The sequence below is a fragment of the Spea bombifrons genome, chromosome 1 (assembly GCF_027358695.1).
Source record: "Spea bombifrons isolate aSpeBom1 chromosome 1, aSpeBom1.2.pri, whole genome shotgun sequence".
Lineage (NCBI taxonomy): Eukaryota > Metazoa > Chordata > Amphibia > Anura > Pelobatidae > Spea > Spea bombifrons.
In genome coordinates, this window is record NC_071087.1 from 140,564,426 (window position 1) to 140,588,846 (window position 24,421).

At 42.7% G+C, this 24,421-nt stretch overlaps 1 protein-coding gene and 2 non-coding genes across 3 annotated transcripts; all 3 read right to left on the reverse strand.

Moving 5' to 3' along the window:
• Nucleotides 1–4,548: 4,548 nt before the first annotated feature.
• LOC128475322 (cytochrome c oxidase subunit 7C, mitochondrial) lies at nucleotides 4,549–5,874 on the reverse strand. Its single transcript, XM_053457815.1, has 3 exons — nucleotides 5,717–5,874; nucleotides 4,993–5,127; nucleotides 4,549–4,639 (listed from the first exon to the last, which is right to left on the reverse strand). Exons 1-2 carry the CDS (start codon nucleotides 5,789–5,791, stop codon nucleotides 5,011–5,013), a joined length of 192 nt encoding a protein of 63 aa, XP_053313790.1. The 5' UTR covers nucleotides 5,792–5,874; the 3' UTR covers nucleotides 4,549–4,639; nucleotides 4,993–5,010.
• LOC128468441 (small nucleolar RNA Z39) lies at nucleotides 4,727–4,788 on the reverse strand. Its single transcript, XR_008345839.1, has one exon. It is a non-coding gene; the product is annotated as a small nucleolar RNA Z39 (small nucleolar RNA).
• Nucleotides 5,336–5,397, reverse strand: LOC128468440 (small nucleolar RNA Z39). Its single transcript, XR_008345838.1, has one exon. It is a non-coding gene; the product is annotated as a small nucleolar RNA Z39 (small nucleolar RNA).
• Nucleotides 5,875–24,421: the final 18,547 nt, after the last annotated feature.

Consider the following 24,421-nt stretch of genomic DNA (forward strand, 5'->3'; position numbering starts at 1 on the left):
TATTGTTGTGTACAAGCGTTTAAGTACTAATTTAGTAAAGCAGGAAATAACGGGATATAGGGAAATGTGTAAATGCATTAATGTAGATTAGTTTATCCATCTGCTAGTATGGAGTCTGGAAGGCCCTTTTCTTCTCCAGTAGTAACTGTTTGCCTTATTTTGTATCAAGTGGACAAACAAGAATAAAAAACACCATCTTTCATGTAAAAGGAAGATTTGGAATGTGTATTTCTTTTTCTTTTAACCTAATCCTGCTGCAAATGAAGTGTCCAAATTTGGTTTTGTTTACCTTGCATCTGACTGCAAATGGCAAAGGAACATCTGTTTTCTCTTTTATAATATATGGGTGAAAACTCACCTTACAATGATCTAATCTCCAAAATTAGTATAGCTTCATTAACAAACTATTCTGTTCAATTTAAAGCAATGCTCCAAGCAAGAACATTTGAAATCTCAATTAATTTTATATGTATGCTTAAAGCACCATAATATTTTCTCGGAGTACTACCTTATATAAAACAAAGAAATAAAAAATAGCAAATACAGCCTATTCCGTTTTAATAGTATCATTTATACTTAACGTGTTGTTTTGTTGACAACCATTTTCCCTCTAACCTGTAATTCAGTTTGGCATCTGCATATAGGAGAGCAGAACATCATGTGCCTAATTTTTAATTTATATGCTGTGCCACTTACATAATTACACAATCTGTGTGCTTTGCCAACTGCATGGAAACAAAAAAACATATTTATGAATTATAAGTGGGCTTTATTAGGGAATAACATAAAAAAATGATTGCAGGTTTCTAACGCTAGTTTTCATTACTTTTCTTTTCATTTGCTAAATAAATTACTTTGACTAGACTTGTTCTGCCTCAGCAAAATGGATAAATAAAATATTTTAATTATTACATTATGAAAAAGGAAAAGTGCATTAATTACGTCAAAAAATCCTTGTAACAACGTCTCTTTTAAGTAATTAAGGAGCCCTTTTAGCAATGCATTACCAAGAGCCATTAATGCATAATGTAATGCCATATCATTTCAAAAATTGCCTTTGGTTGTAATTGGGCAAGCCAGAGTGGCTTGAGTTTTGCTTAGCCAGCCAGCTCAAGCAGAACTGGCTCAACCTCCTCCTCTTGTTTAGCATTATGATCACCGGCCTAACGGGTCGCAGCTGCAATGGGGCCCGTGCCTCTATGGAGCCCAGGGAGACCCCTGCGACCCCTTGTTCCTGTATCCTCATACTGATTCAAAGTAGTTTAAAAAGGGCCCTTCCGATCTGGACCCCACCACTGCAGGTCGGAAGAGCACTTTCTAAACAATTTTGAACCGGCACCGGGAGACAGGAAGGTATCTGGGTCACGTTAAATCATGTGACCTCACGGTGAAACCCAGACTGCCCGCACAGTTTATTAGAAGTCAGACAGCAAGCTGCAGGAGTGGTGAGAGGGAGGCACGAGGTATGTATATATGTGTTTGTATATATGTGTAATTGCGTTTGCGGGCATGGGTGTGTACGTGGATGTGTGCATCCGAGTGTATGTTGGAAGGGGGGAAGGCACCTATAAGTTGTTTGGGGGCAATGATGGCACAGACCAGTTATTGAAGTTGGTGACCACGGGGCAATTTTCCCACCAGGGACATATGGTTTCTAGTTATGCCCCTGATTATGATCCTTTTGTGCTTCGGTATGGGCACTGTTGAGGCCATTCTTTTTGTGGTGGGCGAGCGCAGCTCGGCCTTCATATAAGCTCAACAAGCCAAGCCTGTATTGCCTTTTCCTCAGCTCCTCATGTCATACAAATGGCCAACTTGCCCATCTAAAAAACTGGATAACCTTTGGCCAGTAACTCTTTCAATCTACATAGTGTATTGAAACAAAAATATAACTAAACATGCTGTTACATGCTGGAGTGTGCTATGAATGACTGTGCTACGATTTGATTTACTATTTTTCCTTAAAGATCAACAACGTGAGACAGAGGGAGTGGTGGTTTTCTCTTAGAAGGTTGAGGGCGTTTAGAGATGTGACCGAGAATTTAAGCCAGAGCACTGACTGATCCAGAAAATGCAAGACCAGAAAGCTGTTTTCTTTGTGACAATCCAGAAGATCACAACTCTCTGTGCAGCGGATAGAGCAAATGGTTTTCTTAAAAGTCCATCTGCCCAAATTAGGTTACCCAGCACTCAATTTTCAAAGTGAGTGAGGTTATAGTGCTGCTGTTCTATGTCATTCCATACTATGGGGATCAGTTCTTTTAATTTTTCAAATATTGGGGAAATTAAGTCCTGTGCCAATTGGCTGGATGTGTCTGTATGCCTGTGATTGTCCAGGCCCAGTGCTCTACTGCTGCTGATGGTCCCGTCTCCTTCAGTCTTGCACCACGTAGCTGCATGTGTGTATCTGCTGTGCCTTCCCAAATAACATGGCTTTCTGTTGCTGCTCCTCTACCACCTTCATTACTCTGGTGTGGTCCATTCTTTTGTTCAGGATTGCACCATATGGCTGGATGTCTACCTGTGACCTGCCTCTGCAGCTCAATCTATTTTATTACTCAATTATTCTTTTTTCTACTACTGGGGGGGATTGAGTATTGAAGTGCCGGTCTGCCGGTTTGTTCCCAGCCCTGCTTTAGTTACTGCATCCCGATCTTCTACCTTACTCTGAGAGATCAAGTCTTTATTGTAATATTCAAAATTATGAGGATATGTAGTCCTATACAATCCTGAACAATATTAATTTGTCTGCCAGAGCTTGCCCTATGCTCTGCTTCTGTGGCTCAGTCTACTTCCTTACTCTAGGGAATCTAGTCTTTTTTTCCTCATATTGGGGGAAATATGGTCCTGTACAATCTGGAACTGTCTGTCTAGCAGTACTTGTACTGTGCCCTGTCTATGCTGCTGTGGCTAAATGTCCTTCCTTACTTTGGGGAATCAAACTGGTACCAGTATGTAACAGTCTACCTTTGACTAGGTAAACAGCTATTTTTTAAAATTATTTCTTATATGGACACATACACTATATATACAAAACAAATTGGAACAAACAAAGGAATTTTTGCCAATTCATCCAATAGAGCATCTGTGAGGTCAGGCACTGATTTTGTATGAAAAGAACTGGTTCGCCATCTCGGTTTCACTTTATCCCCAAAGGTGTTCAATGGGGGTGAGGTCAGTGATCTGTGCGGGATAGTCAAGTTCTTCCACATCAAACTCGCACAACTCTTTAACTTCTTCAGTGCCCTATGGACGTACCGGTACGTCCAGCCCTTCTTGCAGCGGCAGGGACACATCCCTGCCGCTGCACGGTAGATCAGGCTGTCACAGCCGCAACTGTGTCCCTGCCTCTATGGAGCCCAGGGAGACCCCTGCAACCCCTTGTTCTGGTAATAAACACTCTAGAGAAAAAAAAAAAAAAGAAAAAAAAAAAAAAAAGGGCCCTTCCGACCTGGACCCCACCACTGCAGGTCGGAAGAGCACTTTCTTAACAATAGAAAAGGGCCTTCACCAAACTGTTCCCATGAAGTTGGAACCATTGCACTGTGCAAAATGTATTGGTATGTCACCTTCAGCATACGTTTCAGAAAATGCTACGCTTGTATGGCGTTACATTGCCAGTGTCCCCACGTTCCAGTTCATATTCTTCCACTGTGGACACTTTGTCCTTGTGGATACTCAGAATAGATAGGTATTTACTAAGACTTTGAAACTAGCATAGGATGGAGAAACTAATCAAAATACTTCATTTTAATCAAAACATCTTGTGTATTAAATCACACAGTTTTTGCAGATTTATTTTTCAACTGTTTCATCCTAGTGTGACCAAATGCCAAATTAGAAAGGTATGGTGGAAGAGTGAAAATTTTCAAATTTTGCAAGGCTCCAGTTTCAGAAGACTGCATAGTACTTTAATATGCATTGTTTATAGCAAGTGTATCAGGGACCTTAGACTGTCCCTTTAGGCAAGAGTATGCATCTCCTTATGGAGTTAATCATTTTCTAGGTGGCAGATATTACAACCCTACTTCGAATAGTAAGCCTTCCCTGGTATCTTTCATCCTGAAATAATTTTTGAAATGTAGCAAAGAACTTATTAGGCTATGCAGGTCTCTCTTACCTCAGCTAAGTTACTGACTCTAGCCAAACCTGACTCAAAGCCATATAGCAAGGCAGAAACCACTCCTTCACAAGAACACGATTGATTTCCCTACACCATGACTCCAAACGTTTCCTCTATACACGGGTACTGTTATGTTTGGGAAGTTACTGCATTCTACATTAAGAATTCAAGTCAAACAGGGAATGCTGCTGACTGCTTAATGACACATTGCTCATCCTTCTTGAAGGAAAGAAAAAAATAATTTATCAGGATTTAACAGTTTAAAGTCAGGCTTTCCTAACATACATCTGTGTTTAGGTGCTAGATTGCAGACACCATGATTTCATACACACCTGTAAACTGGCAGGACCTATCAATCTACTGACAGTGTAGTAACTAAACCAACCAAACACCAGTTTAAGGAATAAAAAAAATCATGAAACAAATTCAGGAGGTCTTAATTTTTTATTTACAACCCATGTCTTGCATGGTAAAGAACTTTTAAATATGGTCTCTGACACGGAGGATCTTTTGCTCCTAAAAATAGAAACAAAGAATAGTAAACACAGTAGAATGAACAGAAAATTTATATTCCCAGCACTTACATATATTAAATGCTACTTGTGCATCAGAAAGCGTTTACAGCGTCATTGTTTATCATACTGTTACTTGATCATCATATGCACAAAAACTTTACCACAGAAAAGTAATAATGCCACATATACTACACTACAATATCTGGTATATCAACTCCCCATGAAATTTTTTAATACTTGAACACAGGCATCCCCACCTATCTATACCCATCAATGGAGTTATAGATATAATGGGAGAAGTGCGCATAAATTGAGTGTTTAAGTATAGGACAACCGAGTAGTTACAATTGTTACCTCTTAATTCTGGGACGGTTACTTTTTCAGCAGCTGGTGTCTAACAATGACAAATGGAAAGGCAAATCCACTGCCGAAGAAAAGAGTCATCAAACCCAAGAGACGCCACTTGTTTTCCACAGAGAATGGCAGGTTCTGGAAAAGAGGATATAAAACAGTCTTACTGCAGCAAACCAAAAAAATAAATAAAACTACAAGGCCATTTTTAAAACAGACTTAGAGATGTAAAGGCATGTCATTGTGGCAGGTATTTGTAACATGAGAACACCGGGAAATTTCAACAATGGCCTCCTACTACATGCCGTATAACCCAGGAGGTCACACACACCCTGTGTACATCGGGTACATCAGAAAGCGTTTACAGTATCACAGTTAATCATACAGATATGCTCTCATCATTTGCACCAAGTGTATCAGACAGATGCTTAACTGTTAATTCGTTTGTATTTTCAAGGGCATTCAATGTATGGCATATAGAGTCATTTTATGAACAATCAGGCCAGCTGCAAATCAAAACTGGTAAGAAAAAAACGCAGCACATTATTCCATAGTAACAATCAAACTACTTAAATAACTGGTCAACAGGCTTTAATATAATAGCCGATGCAGCCCGCCTAAAACAGGGCCAAGATTAGGGCGGATAACGAGGTATACAAGGTAAATACGTGTATGCATGTGCGCAATATTTCTCTACGCAGCATTCATTACACAACCGCTTTATTACCTTGCCTGGGCCCTCTGCATAATGGGAGCTACGGATGGCAGAGGTAGCAAACCTCCGGACGGCCTGACCGAACATGATGGCTACGAAGGAGAAACTGGCACACGGCTCAAGCTCACAGTCTTTTACACTTCCGCTTAGAAACGGGAAAAGGAAAGGTTACCGGACGTACCTAGAACCGCTGTATGTCGGGATTTGTAGTTCGAACGTTCCGCATTGGTTATGTCAAACGCGAACAGCATTTCAGCGCAGGACAACATCTCCCAGAGATCTCTTCTACTGACGTTTCTGCGGCCTTCCTGTTATGTTGAGGTCAAAAAATGATTTAGAATAGTCAAGGTCAGGGTTTTTTTTTAAGGCTGTTTACTCATATATGTTAGTAGTTGGTTGATACACAGGGAATTATTAATGTTAGCATGTATAAGAAAGTCTTTCATTTGCAACAATTTTTGATAAAGTATAGATAGAGGTGTAGTATAGCGTCGCTGTTTATTTTGTAGTTTTGTAAGCTTTGGTGAATTAATGTTCACTCTGAGAACTAAATCATGGTCTGTAAACTGGTATTACTCTCCAAATGCAAACGTTATACCTTGGGGATTGGATTTACCTTTATTAGACAGCTACCTCATGCGATTTAAGCCTCTAACTATAATCTCAAATTTTGATCTAAGGGCAAGCATTGCCCCGTGGGCACCCAACTTCACCAAGCAACATGCCCCACAGCATCACCTTTGCCCCCAAGCAGCTTATGAGTGCCACTTGTGCCCCAAGCAGCTTATCAGTGCCCGCAAACAGCCTGACTTACACAAATTTACAAATGCCAACACACACACACTCCCTCTCACACTGCTTACACATGAAGGTAAAGGCTCACACACACACATACTCATCCATGTTCACACACTTATACATAGACATCCATGTATATTATTTGTATGTTATGTTTTTTATTATTTTTTTCTTAGGTCAAATATTTGTTTTAAGAGGGCTTTTTCAACCTTGATCAGCCATATGCAAGAGGTCCGTGGAAGGCAACCTCTGACTGATCAGCAGCACTCACTCCCCATTAACAGAGCCTCGCGTGTAGCGTAAAGAATTCCATTCTCTCGTGATTTCACAAGACTTCTGCTGCATGGAGGCTGAGGAACACGCACACTCAGGGAGTGGGGTTGTGGAGCCCTGAAGTGCATGGTGGCCGAACAGCTGCACACAAGTCAAAAATCACTATGTGAAATGCCAAGCATCGGCTGAAGTGAAAAGTTATTTTAAAGAAATGTTTATAATTTTCTTTCTCCTTATGCGAATTGGTGTATTTTGAATTTTGTTACAGAATGTCTAAAAGTAAGACCCTCAACATTCCTTCTGAGCCCTCTCCTTCTAGAAAAGTGGTCAGAAAGGTTAATCACAAAGCCTGTGTAAATTGCCACAAAACCCTTCATGGCCCATCTGCTTATGTGGAAGCTGCTCTGGAGCCGAGCAGTCATCAGCAACGGAATTATCATGCTGGCTGAAATCAGAGCTACAGTCAAGTCTATGACTGCAGGATCTTCCTCAGACTCCCAATTATTGCCCTACCTGCTCCTGAACCTATAATGGAATCTGAATATGAGCATCAGAACCTGAAATCTTCAGATGGGGAGGGTGAGGTCAGAGAAGAATCCTTTTTCTTTCCTGTGGAGGAAGCAAGGAAATTGATCTCAGCAGTAAGGTCAGCTTTGAACCTGCAAGAAGAGGTTACCTCCACTGTCCATGATTCTATCTCTGCAATTATTATTATTAAAGAACAATGGGGTCACCCAGATAGGAAAGGAGGGACAAGGAGCAAGACTCCCCAAGTGCTAACTTCCACCATATGTCTATAGGTGGATAATCATAAAAGTCTCTTATCCGATGTTCACATCAGAGGAATCTGAAATCAGCAAGCAGATTTTTTCAGCAGTCACATAATTCTTCCTGGAGAGTGGTCCCTAAACAAATAGGTCGTCAGGATGTTGATAGACAAGTTGAGAATTCTGGAACAACAACAACAAACAGCTTTTTTTTATCTCTCCCTACTTGGACAGCCACTAGGTCTCTCACAGCAATGGAGATTCAAACTGGCTTGCATTTTTCTACCTATTCCCCTCATTGCCAGAGTCTTGAAAAAGATGAGGAGTCAACCACATCCTGTCATTCTCATCGCTAGATAGATGGCCCTCTGCTCCTCCCTCACAGGATGGATATTCTGCTACAATGTCCTGTTCATCATCCAGATCCTTTTCAGCTACATCTCTCGGCGTGGCTTCTGAGAGGTTACCAAGGCATAAATTGCCCGCTGGATCAGGTGTACGATCACAGAATGTTACCTCACTGCAGGACTAGAACCTCCTCTTAACAACAAGGCTCACTCCACCAAGTCTGTTTCCACCTCCTGGCAGAACTCTCCTGGAAGAATTTCCTAATGTTTGCTAGGCACTATAGACTCAACCTGAGGTCCGCTGAGATTCTAAGTTCAGCCACAGGGCTCTCCAATCAGCAGTGCTCCCATCCCAGTGTTGCTAGATCTCCTTAAGTGCCACCATGGAAATGGACATGCAAAAGGAATTCCCAGGTAGGAATGCTCCCCTTGTTTCTTCAATGAATATGTTAGTAATTGGGAGTATTTTGTTAACATTTGCACCTTGAATGTAAAAATGGCACTATATCTGTAGTAAATTTAACCTCATAAGAACAGAGCTAATTTTTTGTACTCTTCGTGACTGTTTTAATATTTTTGCAGTACTTGTGATTTTGCTGTAATTTTCTTCTCTTTCTCATTCTGTGTTCCCACACAAATTATATATTGTTTTCTTGAGGACAAGGCAGCTTTCTTTAGCTCGTACGCACCTTTAACTCATGGTCTCCCCAGGCCAAGTTCCGCCATCAGATGTTAAAGGTCCATGCGAGCGACTCTATTGGTCGCCTGCAGGGTCCTTCTCTGGCATCAACCAATGAAGTGCACTTGCTGGCGACCAATAGAGTTGCTCGTACAGACTTTTAAAATCCTGGTGCCGAAACTCGGCCAGGGGAGACCAGTGTCTTCATCTTCATATACGTTTTGCCGCTGCCATGTTCGTTTTCATGTTCGCCCGAATACGAATGCACATGTCTAATAGCAACCAGTGAGAGGGTTTGCTAAAAGTCAAGCATATTTATCATTTCGTGGGAATAGTAACTATATAGTGCCAATTATTTTTTTTTCTTCAAGAAATATGACCACCACCTCTAGAAAGAAAGTCTATGACTATACAGCAATCACAAGCTTTTCAAAAAACAAACAAAACGAGTTCAGATCATCACAAAAGTAAATTAAGAAATAGATGTGGAATTATGGGACATTGATATTGCCCTTCAACAAAATAAAACAGTATGGTACTCTGGAACTGGGTCTGACAAATTGTGTCAAAAATAATATTCCGCCATTTTATGTACTTCAGGGACGTGTATTATACAGAGTATGTGTGCATCCAAAATCTGGAGAGATTGTGGATCATCTGGTAGTACTCAAAATGTTTAAGGAAAACACTCTTGGAGCTGTGCTTAGACCATCCAGACTATCCAGAACACCATCAAGAGGTCCGGAAACCAGGATGCCAGTCCTGTCCCTTACACTTTATTTTTTTCTGACTGGTGTTCTGGCTTCTTGACTTTCAAATAAGAAGTTTAGAATTATATGGTCATATTACCATCCTGGCTTGATGACTTTACTGAAAATCTGCACTGTAATATTTTCTACCCTACCCTCAGTACAAATAAAACACGTTTGTGGTTTAAAAATACATCAGTCACAAACATAGAACATATTAAAGATATATCATATCTCTGTGTGGCAAAAACATGGATATAATACCAAAAAATAAGTATGGATTTTAAAATGCATTAACAAAAGATGCAGTTTTTGCCTTTTGTATGAGATGCCAAAGCACCCAAGAGTTGATGAGTAATTTCTTTTTTGGAACATCTGAATGTTGTGCACTTCAGTTCAAGCATTATCCTGCAGACATCTCCCAGAGTCCCAGACATCTCTTAAAAACCAATAGGTTTTAAAGCATTTTGTTGAGCTAGTAGAATTTGTTTTTCAAGTAATACATTTTGTAAGCACATTTTCCCATTTTCTTATTGTCTTCTAAGCATTAGCCACATGAACTGTGTTTGATCTCTGCATGCAAAGTATTCTAAATCTAATGCTATAAGACTATTATTAAAAAGGTCTAAAATTGCTCCTATCAAAACATCTTTCCTAGATTATGTGAAATGAGATGAAGTAGATAAATTCAGATGAGACTGATTACTTGTCATTCCTCTGGCATACACACTGTCATTTGGCATTATTTGTGTCCCTTATTTTGAAGCATAAGAAGATCGATATAAAAAGCATTTTTTTCTAGCACCATCATTGATATCATGAGCTGGTACACACTTTAAAATATCCCTTCTTCTTCTTCTGTCTATAATTAACATGACACATTTTTAAAATATTTCTGTCTAAGCAAAACTATATTTTTGTTTGCAGCTTTTTTTTTTTTATCAAGTTTTATATTTCAAAGAATATATTTGGCTGTATGTCCAAATGATGGAAATACCTTGCATGCATAGGTTTTTCATTGGGGTTTGGAAGTTACTGGGCACAACATGCCCATTCCCTTTTCTAAACTTGAAATTTACAAATTTTATTGGCATATTGTTTTTTTTTCTGTCATGCTGTATATGGATGTTTTTAAGGAGTCCACAAACCATGAATACAAGTTTTAGTATTTTTTTCTCATTTTGATTTATCGGAATTTGTGAGTGCCGACTGCAAACATCATTTTTTTCTGCTATTTACATTGGGAAGTTGGACCTGTAAGACCTGTAAGCAGTTTGGGCACCCTGGATATTCATTAACTACAGACAGAGCCTGCATACCAAAAGCTGAGCAGTTGCCCATTCCTCAAACAAGAAACAACCAAAATTAAACCTTGTTTACTGCAACTCCCTACAAACTGATCCATACTGTCCATATGGAATGTTTCCGGCACCTTGTAGAAAGTATGCCGCAAAGAATGAAGGCAATTCTGAAGGCAAATGGGGGTCCAACTAGCAAGGTGTACCTAATAAAGTGGACAGTGAGTGTATATATGTGTTAAATTACATATTTAAATATCATGTGATCTATTAATGATCTGCTATAAAGCACACTTCCTGTATGTTGTCTTTAGCTTAGGAGTAAGCATCAAGCCTCAATTGTACTATACCTGCCTGTTCATGTAAACACGGATTTACAAGACAAGTGAGTGCGGATATTTTGTTTAATTTAATCGACTATATGCTTATATGCCCTTGTTATAAAAGTTCTCTTGATTGTACTACACAGCTTTTATGAGACAACATTTGCCAACATAAGTCTGCAATTACAAATATTGAAAAGATCATAGGTACTAACAAAAAGAAGGCTAACGTTATGTCAATTAATTTTGGGCGGGACATAGATTACCCTCCACTTTCACATTTTGTGGTTTGGAAGCTATTCCATGGTTTCCTTGGGGGGATGATAGAAAACAGCCTTCTACAAAGAGATGCACATGCTGAAGCTCAGTAGAAGTTGTGTACTGCAGCAAGACAATGACCCTAAACATCAAAGTAAATCTACTACAGAATGGTTTTAAAAAAAGAAAAATCTGCCTTTTTGAGTGGCCCAGTCAGAGCTCAGATTTTAACCCATTAGAGATTCTGTGGAATGACCTAAAGAGAATGGAATGGTATAACGATACTTCTGAATATTGTACAGGTCTGATCCGCAGCTACTAGAACCGCTTCGACCATCCAAGGATTCACTTACTTTTTCCACCAGCACTGTGAATGTTTAATGGGTGTGTTCAATAAAGACATGAAAGATTATCATTTTGTGGTATTAGTTTAATCATATTATGTTTGTATATACTTGTGATTTAGATGTAGATCGCATAAAATTTTATGAACAAATGCAGAAAATGCTTAAAACCAGGTCATTTTAAAGGGTTTATTTACCTTTTCTTGCCACTGTATTGATATCATCATAGGCTTCTCACTCATAATTGTATTACACCCTACAAATCTCTACTACTGGATCTCATTGCATTGAAAGACTGTAAGGGAAACATTATTAATAATTTATATCATAAACCTAAAGCAACCAATAATCTCCTACTTTGGAGCAGTCATCATCAAGTCCTAGACTAATTTTATGAAAAACAACAATTCGATGTATAGGAATGCATGATACATACACATGTAATAAACATTGTAATATATTATTAATGTATTCTGATTTACAGAATGCCTTAGGACCCAATACTGATGATATTACCCAAGAAGGACAAACAGCTTGGGGAATCAGTACACTCCTATTTTCAAGAATCTAAGAAAGAAATTTGGCTCACTATACAGATGAAGGGAGCCTATAGATGTGGATTCTGCCTCTTTAGGTATCAGTTCCCCTTTATTGTTGGGATTCTTTAGCAGCTCATAACCTGACCTGCATTTATTAAAAATTGGGTGCACCCCAGTTTGAAGCTATTCGTGCGACCTCCCGAGAGTGCATGCCCGATTTACTGATCACACTTTGCAGTGGCCATTATGGATGCTTATACAGACCATCCTCAGGATCTACAGTCCCTTATCAACGCCACGGTGGCATCCTCTGTGGAAAGGGCTTTGGCCAAACTGTTGCCTCCTAGGGGTCCATCATCTAACCCTGGGGCTAGAAGAGTGGATAAACCTGACACCGATGGTTCAGATGAGGAGACAGGGGTGCCTAGTAACAAATACTGGAAGGGTGTGTGTCAATCCTTGGGCAGATCTAAGGGCAAGACTCCTAAGCTGTCCTCACAGAATCCCTCGGTTTCTGAACTTAGTACTCGTCCTCTCACCTCGGAAGACGAAGAAGAGTCCAGCCTCCTGCTGACACCAGCAGGCGGGAAAATTCTGCATCTGAAGATCATTGTTTTGACTCTTTTCCCTTTAATGGGGAATACATTGAGGATGGGGCGGAATATGAATGTTCTGCAGAAGATGATATCTTGGCCAACCCCTGTTCGATCCACGCATTTATGGCCAGGTCAGGCAGAGATCCCTAGAAGGGAATCAGAAAGGGGGTTAAGGGCAACTAGCTGGATGTGTGTGGCCCCCTTTCACCGGTTCTCCTCCTGGCAGACAAAGCCATGTCTCAAGGATCGAGCATGGATGCGGTGGATGTCAGAGAATGGGCATTAAGATTCGTCTGCCTCCTGGGAAATGCCAATACAGCAATATGCTCCGAGGGGAGAAAGGAGGCTCTTACCTGCATTAACCCAAAGCTAATTGAGCTGGCTCCCAAGGAACAGGGGCAGAGGGCTCACGGTCTCCTGTTTGGGGAACCTTTTATGAAAGATATACAAAAACATGTTAATCTGTTTACTTTGCTCAAGAAAGCACAGCTTTCTCTTCAAAATGTTTTTTGCCAGCCTTCTTACGTGGGTGTTTTTGGACGGGCTGGACAGCCTACCAACCACTTTCCGGGATACTCGTCTCGAGGTTCATCATTCCCCAACCAGTTGAGAGACAGGAACACTAGAGGACATGGAAGATCTCATTTCCCAGCCTGTAAGTCAGTCTCAAAAAGTTCCTCACTCTATGTTTTCCAGGCTTGGCAAACCCTTACATCAGATTCATGAGTCCTTTAGACATCAACCTGACTGCAGATTGGTTTTCTCACCATTGGAGGGACACCAGCAATTCGACCTTTTACTAGACTATTTTCTCAGATCTCCAGCATCTATGAGGGCATTTGGTGTTGGACCTGTTTGCCTCCCAAATTGTTGTCTCCCCCACTTCTTCAGTTGGTTACCAGACCTGAATTGCACGGCGGTGGATGGGTTTCTGTAACTACTGGCTACTTCCTCAATGTCGACAACATGGTCTCTGGCTCTATCGGCACACGTGCACCACCATGTGGCCTCTTATAGGGACCTCACTTATGTGTTCCAAGCCTCCATTTCATGTGGGGCGGGAAATTCAATTCATTTGTCTATTTAAATCTGGCTATGGCACTAGATCCATGCCTGTGATGTGCATGTTGGCTGTGCTTATTATTTTTCTTACACCTTGATTTTGGCTTTTGACCTTGGCTTGTCTTTTGACGTTCCTGTCTATCGCCTGCATTTGACCCGGCTTGTTTTGATTATTTTGTCCTCTTCTACTCCTGACCTCGGCTCTGTGTAAGGACTACTCTTTTGCCTATTGCTACCTGCATCCTGCTCTGCTCCTGTAACCGGTGGATGATACCAAGTTCCTGCATCTCTGGTCTTCTAGCCGTGACAGTTTCTTCAACTCTGGCCTCCCCAAGGGGCGTATGCGTTCCCACCGTTTGCCATGATACCGAGAGTTGTTCACCAGGCTCGGCAACAGCAAGTGTCCATCCTTCTAGTCACGCCATTTTGGCAGAGCCAGGTATGGTTTCCTGACCTTTTAGACCTGACGTTCAGGAATCCATTACTTCTCCCATCTTTGTCCTGCAGGATCCGTTAGGGAATCCCCTCCTGATAGGTCACGTTAGTGGCTTGGGCAATTTCAGAGGATCTTGGGATGTCAGTGGCCTATCGCAGGCAACTAATGAACTCCTTTGGGATTCATGGGCCCCGGGAACTCGCAGATGCTACATGGCTGCTTGGAATCCCTGGAGTGATTGGTGTTTGGAACGAGATTGCAATCCCTTTACGGCACTTGTCTCCACCATCTTAAATTTCTTGTCAGCTTAGATTTCTAAATCAGCTATATCAGTGGCTCACATTGCGCTTAATGGAATCCCAGTGGGTCAGCATCCGCTGCTATGTCAGTTACTTAAAGGTTTTAAATTGTCCCGGCCTCCTTGACCTAAATATACTTATTTGTGGGAAATGTGATTTGAGATTTCTAGAAGGATGGCTGGAAAATATGTTGTCTTTGCGGCAATTGTCCGCTAAGTTGACCCTCTTGTTGTGCCCGATATCATTTCGGCGTGTATCGTTTGGGCTTTCGATTGCGATGGGTTTATGTTTACACCGGAAGGTGTTACCTTTTCAGTTTCCCGTAGGACTATATGTGCTTCCACATCATATCCCTTTTTTCGTCAGTCTCCTAAGTTATGTGTAGTTAAGATTTTACATTGTTATGTGGAGGTTAAGACGCCCTTAAGAGCGTCTAGATCAGGTCAGCTTCTGGTTTCTTATGTTAGACCTCACAAACCGGTCTCGACTACTGGATTCGGTGGATTTTGTTATTAGCAGGGATCACTCATTCTTGTGGGGTACATTCAGTGCCCAGTGGCCTCTTTCAGAAGCTTCATTAGTTTATATGCTACGTTCAGCTGATTGGTTGCGAGAAAACACTTTCTGCACTTTTTATTTTCATCCTATTCTTCACGCATCTCTTTCCTTATTATCGGATCGTTAAAACAGCAAAATATGAAGCCTCCTGTCATGTAGTAAAACTGAAGATTATGCTAACTTCAGTGTACTTAGAATCTTAATTTTAATAATGACAGAAAGCGAATATTTCCCCCCACCGGCCCTGTTTCGCCTTTTTTCTCTTGGCTTGGGTTGTTTATTGGGGATAATTTTTTTCTGTTTTGGTATATTCCTGTTATGGCTGATTTTATTATATTTAACATGGAGATAGTTGTTGTGTTATATGTTGATATTTTAGAGTAATTTCATTATTCAGTATTGTTTAAATTTTCAATACACAATCACCTTTTTAATCCCCAGCATGATTCCGTTTTACCACAAGAGAGTCCAGGAGATTTCCGGTAGACCTGAATGTTTTTTCCTTTCGTGTTGGAAGAGTCCAACTAGTTGCTCCAGCCACAAGTTTGAAATAATGAGGATCCAGTTTTGTTTGGTGAAGAGGTTTTATCATTAGCGTACCTAAAGGGGGGCGGTCTGCCCCAGGTCACGGCAGAGCAGGGAGACAGAGGCCTCGCGCTCCCACTGCAGGACTCCTGGAAGGGACTTCAAAGGGGGAGAGAGGGTAGATAGTTAGGAGGGGGAAGATAGGGAGAAGGGAGTGAGACAGGGGGTATATAGGGAGAAAGGGGCAGAGAAGGGTTAGATAGGACAAAAGGGAGTGAGAAGGGGTAGATAGGGCTGAAGGGAGTGAGAAGGGGGTAGATAGGGCAGAAGGGAGTGAGAAGGGGTAGATAGGGCAGAATGGAGTGAGAAGGGGTAGATAGGGAAGAAGGAAGTGAGAAGGGGTAGATAGGGCAGAAGGAAGTGAGAAGGGGTAGATAGGGCAGAAGGAAGTGAAAAGGGGTTGATAGGGCAGAAGGGGATAGATAGGTTAGAAGGGAGTGAGAAGGGGATAGATTTATGTTTACCTGGAAATACAGAGTTTGTATGCTGTTTCAATGCATAGTTTATTTGATCTATATCTTCAGTGCTGAGTTTACATGTGATTTACAGTTGATCTATACCTGAAATGCTGGGTTTGCGTGTTCTGTTGATCTATACATGCAGTGCTATGTTTCCATACATTATTTATATATACCTGCAAATACAGGGTTTTTATGTTTTAATCTGTTGCACGTGCTGTTTCCATGTGTTGTTTATTTTATCTATACCTGAACTACAAGGAGTAAGTAAAAGAGAGGTGTGGTTTAGTGAATGAGGGGACAAAGGGACTCTGGGGATGATTACAGGGGAGAGGACTTCTCACTGTCACGATGCAGTCAGAAGGAGGGAAGATTGTACTGACTCTCACAGTGTGGTAGCAGAGGGAGTGAGCGTGGAGGGCCCAAGGAAATGCTAAGGTAGGGTCCAACTTTTTCACTACAAAATATATTGTTAACAGGGTCTAATATTAATATATATATTGTAGGGCTGCAACAACTAATCGATAAAATCGATAATGAAATTCGTTGCCAACGAATTTCATTATCGATTAGTTGAATCGATTATCGATTAAAAAATGAGGGTTTTTTCAGAGCAAACGCTCAGAAAATACCCCTAATTTTATAATCCATTTAGTCTGACTCACAGCAGCAGCTCCTACTTACCAGTCCCTCCCTGTAATCACTGTGATAACTGGCCCCGCCCCTTCCTTCTCCCAGAAGGCCAGAACCACATGGCTGTGACCTGGGGAGGGCTGGCAGCCTATGGCCTGGGGGCAAGTCTAGTCAAGTGGCCCGTTGCGCCACCGAATCAGCCCACTATACATGCCCATCTTTTCCTGATTTTCTAACGCATATTGATGTAATGTGATGGGACTGGGAGTAAAAAAAATTATGTTTAATACATTTAAAAACAGCTAATCTTTGTAACAAAATGACATTTAAATATGGAAGAATTGGACCCTAGGCATTTCCTTGGGCCCCTGCCTGTAATTATCCCCAGAGTCCCTTTGTCCCTCGTTCACTAAGCCACACCTCTGTTTTACTTACTCCCGGTAGTTCAGGTATAGATCAAATAAACAACACATGTAAACAGCACGTGCATGTATAGATCAACTGAATAAGAAATACAAACTCTGTATTTGCAGGTATACATAAACAATGTATGCAAACATAGCATAGTAGAATAACACACAAATCCAGCTTTGCAGGTAAAGATCAACTGGAAATCACATAACAACTAAGCATTAAAGGTATAGATAAAACCCCTTAAATTACAGGCATAAATCAAAGGATGCACACCCCCAAAGCCAGCCCTGGTGTCCACACTGCCCACATAGAACTCGACCAGCACCAAGATAACATTAACAAATTACAGTCCAGAGTGAGCCAACTTTATCCTCAAACAGCCCAGGGTGAGCCAATTTTGTCCCCAAACAGTCTGCCCTGACACCAGTAGAAGCTCTGCAACACCGACACCCAAACACACCCACCAGTACAAGCTCTGCAACACCGACACCCAGACACACACACCAGGACAGGCTCTGCCACACTGACACCCAAACACACACACACCATGACAGGCCCTGCCACACAGACACCAGGACAGGCTCTGCCACATCAACATCCAAACACACCAGGACAGGCTCTGCCACACCGACACCCAAACACACACACGCACACACACACACACACACACACACACCAGGACAGGCTCTGCCACACAGACAGACACCAGGACAGGCTCTGCCACACCGATATCCAAACACACACACACCAGGACAGGCTCTGCGACACTGACAACCACATCCAAAATGCAACCAGTGTGTTGTTTGTTTTTCCCCCTTGTGTATTGATGCCCAGCCAGCCCCCCCCTTTGGTTTTAATGTATTTCCCCCCACACCCTTCTGTATTGCCCCATGTGGATTTGTGCCCCCAGCCAGACCCCTTTGTACATTATGCCCCTTGTGTATTGCCCCATGTGGATTTGTGCCCACAGCCAGCCCCCTTTGTACATTATGCCCCAACACCCTTGTGTATTGATTTATGTGATGTCCCCAGCCAGCCCCCTCCCTTGTGTATTGATGCCCCCCTTTGCATTGTTAATGACTGACCTATGTAATTTGAACCCAGCCCCCCACCCCCACCTTTGTGTATTGATTTATGTGGTGCCAAAACCACCCTTTTGTGTACGTATACCCCCTAGCCACCCCATTTTGCATTTAATTGTCCCAATGCAGCCCCCCCTTTGAAAATGGCTCCCCTTCCGCCTATTACCCCAACTATTTTTTTTTTTATTTTTTTTTAATTGGCAGAAATGATATGGTTAAGTATCCTTTTCATTAGCTGCAGCAGCAAAAGTGTATTTTTTTAATTTTTTTAATACTTACGTTTTTTGCCGCATCCTTCACTGCTGCTGTGCTCCAACGTGCTCTTCTAGCTGTCACGAGGAGCTGTTCCGTATGACTCCGCCCCCTTGAGCGGCCCATCACATTGACGATGTGACGTGCCGCTCAAGGGGGCGGAGTCACACAGGACACTGGGCGGCACTGTGCAGGCACGCTGGCCGCTTGATGATTTTAAAGCGGCCAGCGTGTCTTACGGCCGCTTAATGATTAACCATTGCAGCCGATGTGGCTGTGACTCTTAAAGCGTCCGTAAGACACGCTGGCCGCTTTAAGAGTCACAGCCACATCGGCTGCAATGGCATTTCGGTGTGCCGGCCTGTTCGGCCGGCCTACCGCGGATGCTGCGGTCGTTAAAGACGGCCCTGGTGTGGCCGGATCAGCCGCTCAAATGGGCGGCCGTTTAATGTAGATTCAGGGCGGCCTGGGGGGCAATTGCCCCCCGGCCCAGCCCGCCCCTGGCTGTGACACTCATCTAACTGTAAGTATAACATTAATATTTGGGCTACTGAAAGTTAGGGGAGGTGAGGGTTAATTTAGGGGCAGTTATGGTTAATGGGGTGTTTAGGGTTAATTTAGGGGCAGCTATGGTTAATGGGGTGTTTAGGGGCAGCTATGGTTAATGGGGTGTTTAGGGTTAATTTACGGGCAGCTATGGTTAATGGGGTGTTTAGGGTTAATTTAGGGGCAGCTATGGTTAATGGGGTGTTTAGGGTTAATTTAGGAGCAGCTGCGGTTAATGGGGTGTTTGGGGTTAATTTAGGGGATGCTGTGGTTAATGGGGTGTTTAGGGTTTATTTAGGGAATGCTGTGGTTGATGGGGTGTTTAGGGTTAATTTAGGGGTAGTTATGGTTAATGGGTGTTTAGGGTTAATTTAGGGGATGCTGTGGTTGATGGGGTGTTTAGGGTTAATTTAATAATGAGGACTGAGGGTTAATTTGATTAATTTAATAAAGTTAACTTAAGGTGCAGTTAGAGATAAAGGGGGGCAGACTAAAGGGAATCTAAATCCTGGGGGCCGTGAAGATTAACCCAGTACTTATTTATAAAAGTATGGTGTCAGTGTGATGCGAACGGGTCTGTGACTCTATGAGGGGACTATGAAGGCATATCTGGGGAGGACAGAGTGACATATCTGGGGGTATAAGGCATATACATTATATAAGGCATATGTGGGGAGGACGGAGTGGTGTATCAGGGTGTATAAGGCATATCTGGGGTACAGTGGTATGTCTGGGGAGGATGGAGTGGTGTATCAGGGGGTATAAGGCGTATCAGGCACAGTGGCATATGTGGGAGGCAGCGTGGAGTGGCATATGTGGGAGGCAGCGTGGAGTGGCATATGTGGGAGGCAGCGTGGCATATGTGGGAGGCAGCGTGGCATATGTGGGAGGCAGCGTGGAGTGGTATATGTGGGAGGCAGCCTGGAGTGGTATATGTGGGAGGCAGCCTGGAGTGGTATATGTGGGAGGCAGCGTGGAGTGGCATATGTGGGAGGCAGCGTGGAGTGGCATATGTGGAAGGCAGCGTGGAGTGGTATATGTGGAAGGCAGCGTGGAGTGGAATATGTGGGAGGCAACGTGGAGTGGTATATGTGGGAGGCAACGTGGAGTGGTATATGTGGGAGGCAGCGTGGAGTGGAATATGTGGGAGGCAGCGTGGAGTGGTATATGTGGGAGGCAGCGTGGAGTGGAATATGTGGGAGGCAGCGTGGAGTGGTATATGTGGGAGGCAGCGTGGAGTGGAATATGTGGGAGGCAGCGTGGAGTGGTATATGTGGGAGGCAGCGTGGAGTGGTATATGTGGGAGGCAGCGTGGAGTGGTATATGTGGGAGGCAGCGTGGAGTGGCATATGTGGGAGGCAGCGTGGAGTGGCATATGTGGGAGGCAGCGTGGAGTGGCATATGTGGGAGGCAGCGTGGAGTGGCATATGTGGGAGGCAGCGTGGAGTGGCATATGTGGGAGGCAGCGTGGCAAGCCTGGGCTCAAATGTGCATAAATTGGGGGGGCTGGTTGGGAAATAAAGACAAGAAATGCATTTTATCAAAGTTTTTTTTTATTCTGCTGTTTGTATTTAACATCGTTTGTTTATTCAATTATTTTAAGTAAATGAAAAATTTACATTTTTTTTTATCCGATTAATCGACAAAATAATCGGCCAACTAATCGATGAAAATACCGTATTTGCTCGATTATAAGACGACCCTGATTATAAGACGACCCCCCAAAATCCGAATATTAACTTAGGAAAAAAAGAAAAAGCCTGAATATAAGACGACCCTAAAGGAAAAAAGTTTTACCAGTAAATGTTAATTCATGTAAACTATTTTTTTTAATAAAAGCTATGATTGAGAAAAATATTTTTTTTATTTTTATTTCCTTGTATTTTCCAACCTGTCCCCAGTAACGCACATCTGCCCCCAGGCTTGCCACACCAATATGGCACTGTGGCCCATGATATGCCTTTTAACCCTCTATATGCCACTGTGCCCCATGGTATGCCTTTTGACCCCCTATGTGCATCTCTGCCTCCAGAAATGCCTTATACCCCTATATCCTATTCTGGCATTTAGGGGGTTAAAATGCATATTATGGGGCAGAGTGGCATATAAGGAGGTATAAGGCATTCCAGGAGGCAGAGTGGCATTAAGGGAGTTAAAAGGCATTTTTACCCCCCTTAGAAATGCCTTATACCCCTATATGCCACTCTGGCATTTAGGGGGTTAAAAGGCATATTATGGGGCAGAGTGAAATATGGAGGTGAAATGCGTTATACCTCCCTATATGCCACTCTGCCCCATAATATGCTTTTTAACCCCCTAAGTGCCAGAGTGGCAAATAGGGGTATAAGGCATTCCAGAAATGCCCTATGCCCCCATTTAACACACTAACACACACACACACACACACACACACTTACCGGTGCTTCCAATTTCATGCTGTTTTGCCGGGGCAGCGGGTTAACGTCTCCTTCTGCTGCAGCCGGAAGGAGGTGGAGTTGGCAGCGGGGGTTTGTCTGCGTCCGTCTCGAATACCTTCCCCGGCTGTCAGAGATCAGAGTTCCCCGCACCGGTGCGGGGAACTCTGATCTCTGACAGCCGGGGGAAGGTATACGCGACGGACGCAGACAAACCCCCGCTGCCAACTCCACCTCCTTCCGGCTGCGCGGATCGCTGCCCCGGCAATACAGCACGAAGCACCGGTAAGTGTGTGTATGGGGGGGGGGTCGGGTGAGACAGGAGGATCCAGGTCCCCTGCAGCGGTGCGGGGGATCTGGATCTTAGTCTCCTAATCAGACCTCTATTTGAGGTCTGATTAGAAGACGACCCCGATTAGAAGACGAGGGGTATTTTTCAGAGCATTTGCTCTGAAAAACACCTCGTCTTATAATCGAGCAAATACGGTAATCGTTAGTTGCAGCCCTAATATATTGGCAGAAGGGGCTAATATTTATTTAAATATTGGCAGCAGGGGCTAATATTTATATATGTCGGCAGCAGGGACTAATATTAATATATATCGGCAGCAGGGTATAACTTTATATATATATATCAGCAGGGTATAATATAAGTATATATCGGCAGCAGGGGCTAATATTAGTATATATTGGCAGCAGGGTCTAATATTAAAGAACGAGAAATAACTGGCCCCCCTACTTTGGTCCCTGTCCCCCATGTGCTCCCCTAAATATGAAAGCTGGAGACGCCATTGGCCTTCTGCCGTCCGTGCAGAGACTTTAGTGCCTTTTTCCTTGTTCGCACAGCACGGTCCTTCGGGACTGCGCAGCACAGCACAGTAGTTTTTTTCTTCCGGCAACGCGGCAGTTTTCCTCCCGAAGACCTGCCGAGTGTTTTGTGTCTCCTGTGGTCTGGCTCCGGCCACGTGTTGCGGCCTCCTCTTCGTCGCTGCTCGCGGGCCGGATCCGTTATGGTTTTTTGTTCCATATTTAACCCTTTGTACAGGTTATACTAGATTACTGTGGCAGTTGGCCTGGAGGGTGACCTCCTCTGCATTTGCTGCCCTCTTTTATTGGGCCTGCCACTTGTCCGCCTGCAGAGTTGGCAGCAGAATACGAGGTCCTAGACGAGTACCGCGCCTGCTCCTCTGGGCTTGGCTCTCCACCTCTTCCAGAATTTGGCTGTAAGTCGTGTTCGGAGAATCCCTAAGCTTCTAACTCGGGACCAGACCAGCCAAGGTAGAATCTTGAAAAGACGGAGAGGTCAAGTCTATTAAAATATAAAAACAGGAATAAAAACAATTTGGAAAAAGAGGGCCCTCTAGTGATATTAGGAAATAATAAAAAAGCAAAGGAGATTTAAAAAAATGTACAAAAGCATTGGAAGATCTTATTAAAAGATGAAACCATAAAATATGTTACCTAACACCTAAAAAATAGTATTTAGAGGTGTTCCTAACCTAAAACAGAAATTGCCTAGCAGTTATTTGAAAAATACGGAAGAAAACCTGTTAAAACAATCTACACTGACTGGAATAGAAGGTTTTTATGGGTGGAACAACGTACGAAATTTTCCTTGCTTACCTTGGAAATTTCAGTTCCTGTAGTCCGTAGGCAGCACAGAATGGGTTAAGTTCCGTTCCCAGGAACAAGGCAGAAGAGTTCAATTAGCATAATTAATGAGCAACCTATTTAAGGCCCCAAGAACAGACATACACTGAGTTCGTATGCAGCAAAGAAAAATTTATTGGGTGGGATCCCTGTGCTGCCTACAGACTACAAGAACTGAAATTTCCAAGGTAAGCAAGGAAAATTTTGTACGTTCCTGGTCGTCCTATGGCAGCACAGTATGGGATCTAAGTAGCAGAACTTAAAGGGAGGGTCATTAGTAACCTCTCGCCTTTTTGAGCACTTTTTTGCCTAAGACTGAGCTCTGAGACAAATCTAAACGGTAGTGTTTAGCAAAAGTAGATGGAGATTTCCATGTTGCAGCTCTACAGATCTCCTGCAAAGGCACTTGGCGTGCTTCAGCCCATGAAGCGGATGTAGCTCTCGTGGAGTGTGCTTTCAAACCCTGCGGAGAATCCATGCCTTCCTGTGAAAATGAGAAGATTATAGCATTTTTAATCCAATTGGATATGGTCGCTTTTGCGGCCTTTTGACCCATGTTTCTTCCAACAAATTGAAGGAAGAGATTCTCAGATTTTCTAAAAGCTTGAGACCTGTCTAGATAACATAAGACTGCTCTCCTGACGTCCAACGGAGAGGGTTCTTCAGAGTTATCTGATAACGGAAGAGATGGAAGAATTATTTCTTGGTTGAGATTATGTGGTTTATTTTGGGAATTAAATCAGGTAGGGTTCTCAAGCATAGAGCGGTTCCCACATCCCTCAGATATGGTTCTTTACAGGAGAGAGATTGTATCTCACTGATCCGTCTGGTGGAGGCAATGGCGACCAAAATGGCTGTTTTCCATGATAAGAATTTTATGTCAATATCCTGGATTGGTTCAAACGGAGGTAGGGAAATATGTTTGAGGACTGTAGGTAAATCCCATGATTGTATGGGTCTAGATACTGCAGGTGTAATATTCTTCACACCTTTGAGAAATTTCTTTATTACCGGGTGACCTGTGAATTTCCCCATCAAAAAATGGTTAATTGCAGCAAACTGAACACATAAAGTAGAAGCTTTTAAACCTTTTCAAGGCTGGCTTGCAGGAAACAAAGAATCATCTGAAGATTGACTCATTTATCCGGATATGAAGCTCGAAACATATCCCAGATTCTGTTATAGGATTTTTTTTTGTATTAGGTCTATTTGCAGTATCCAGAGTGAGTAGCACATTATCTGGAAGACCTTCTTGTCTAAGCGATTCTAAGACACTTTCCATGCCACTAAGTTTAGGGCCTGAAGATTTTGATGCAGCATTCCTCTTTGTTTGAGGAGGTCTGGAATTTTGGGAAGA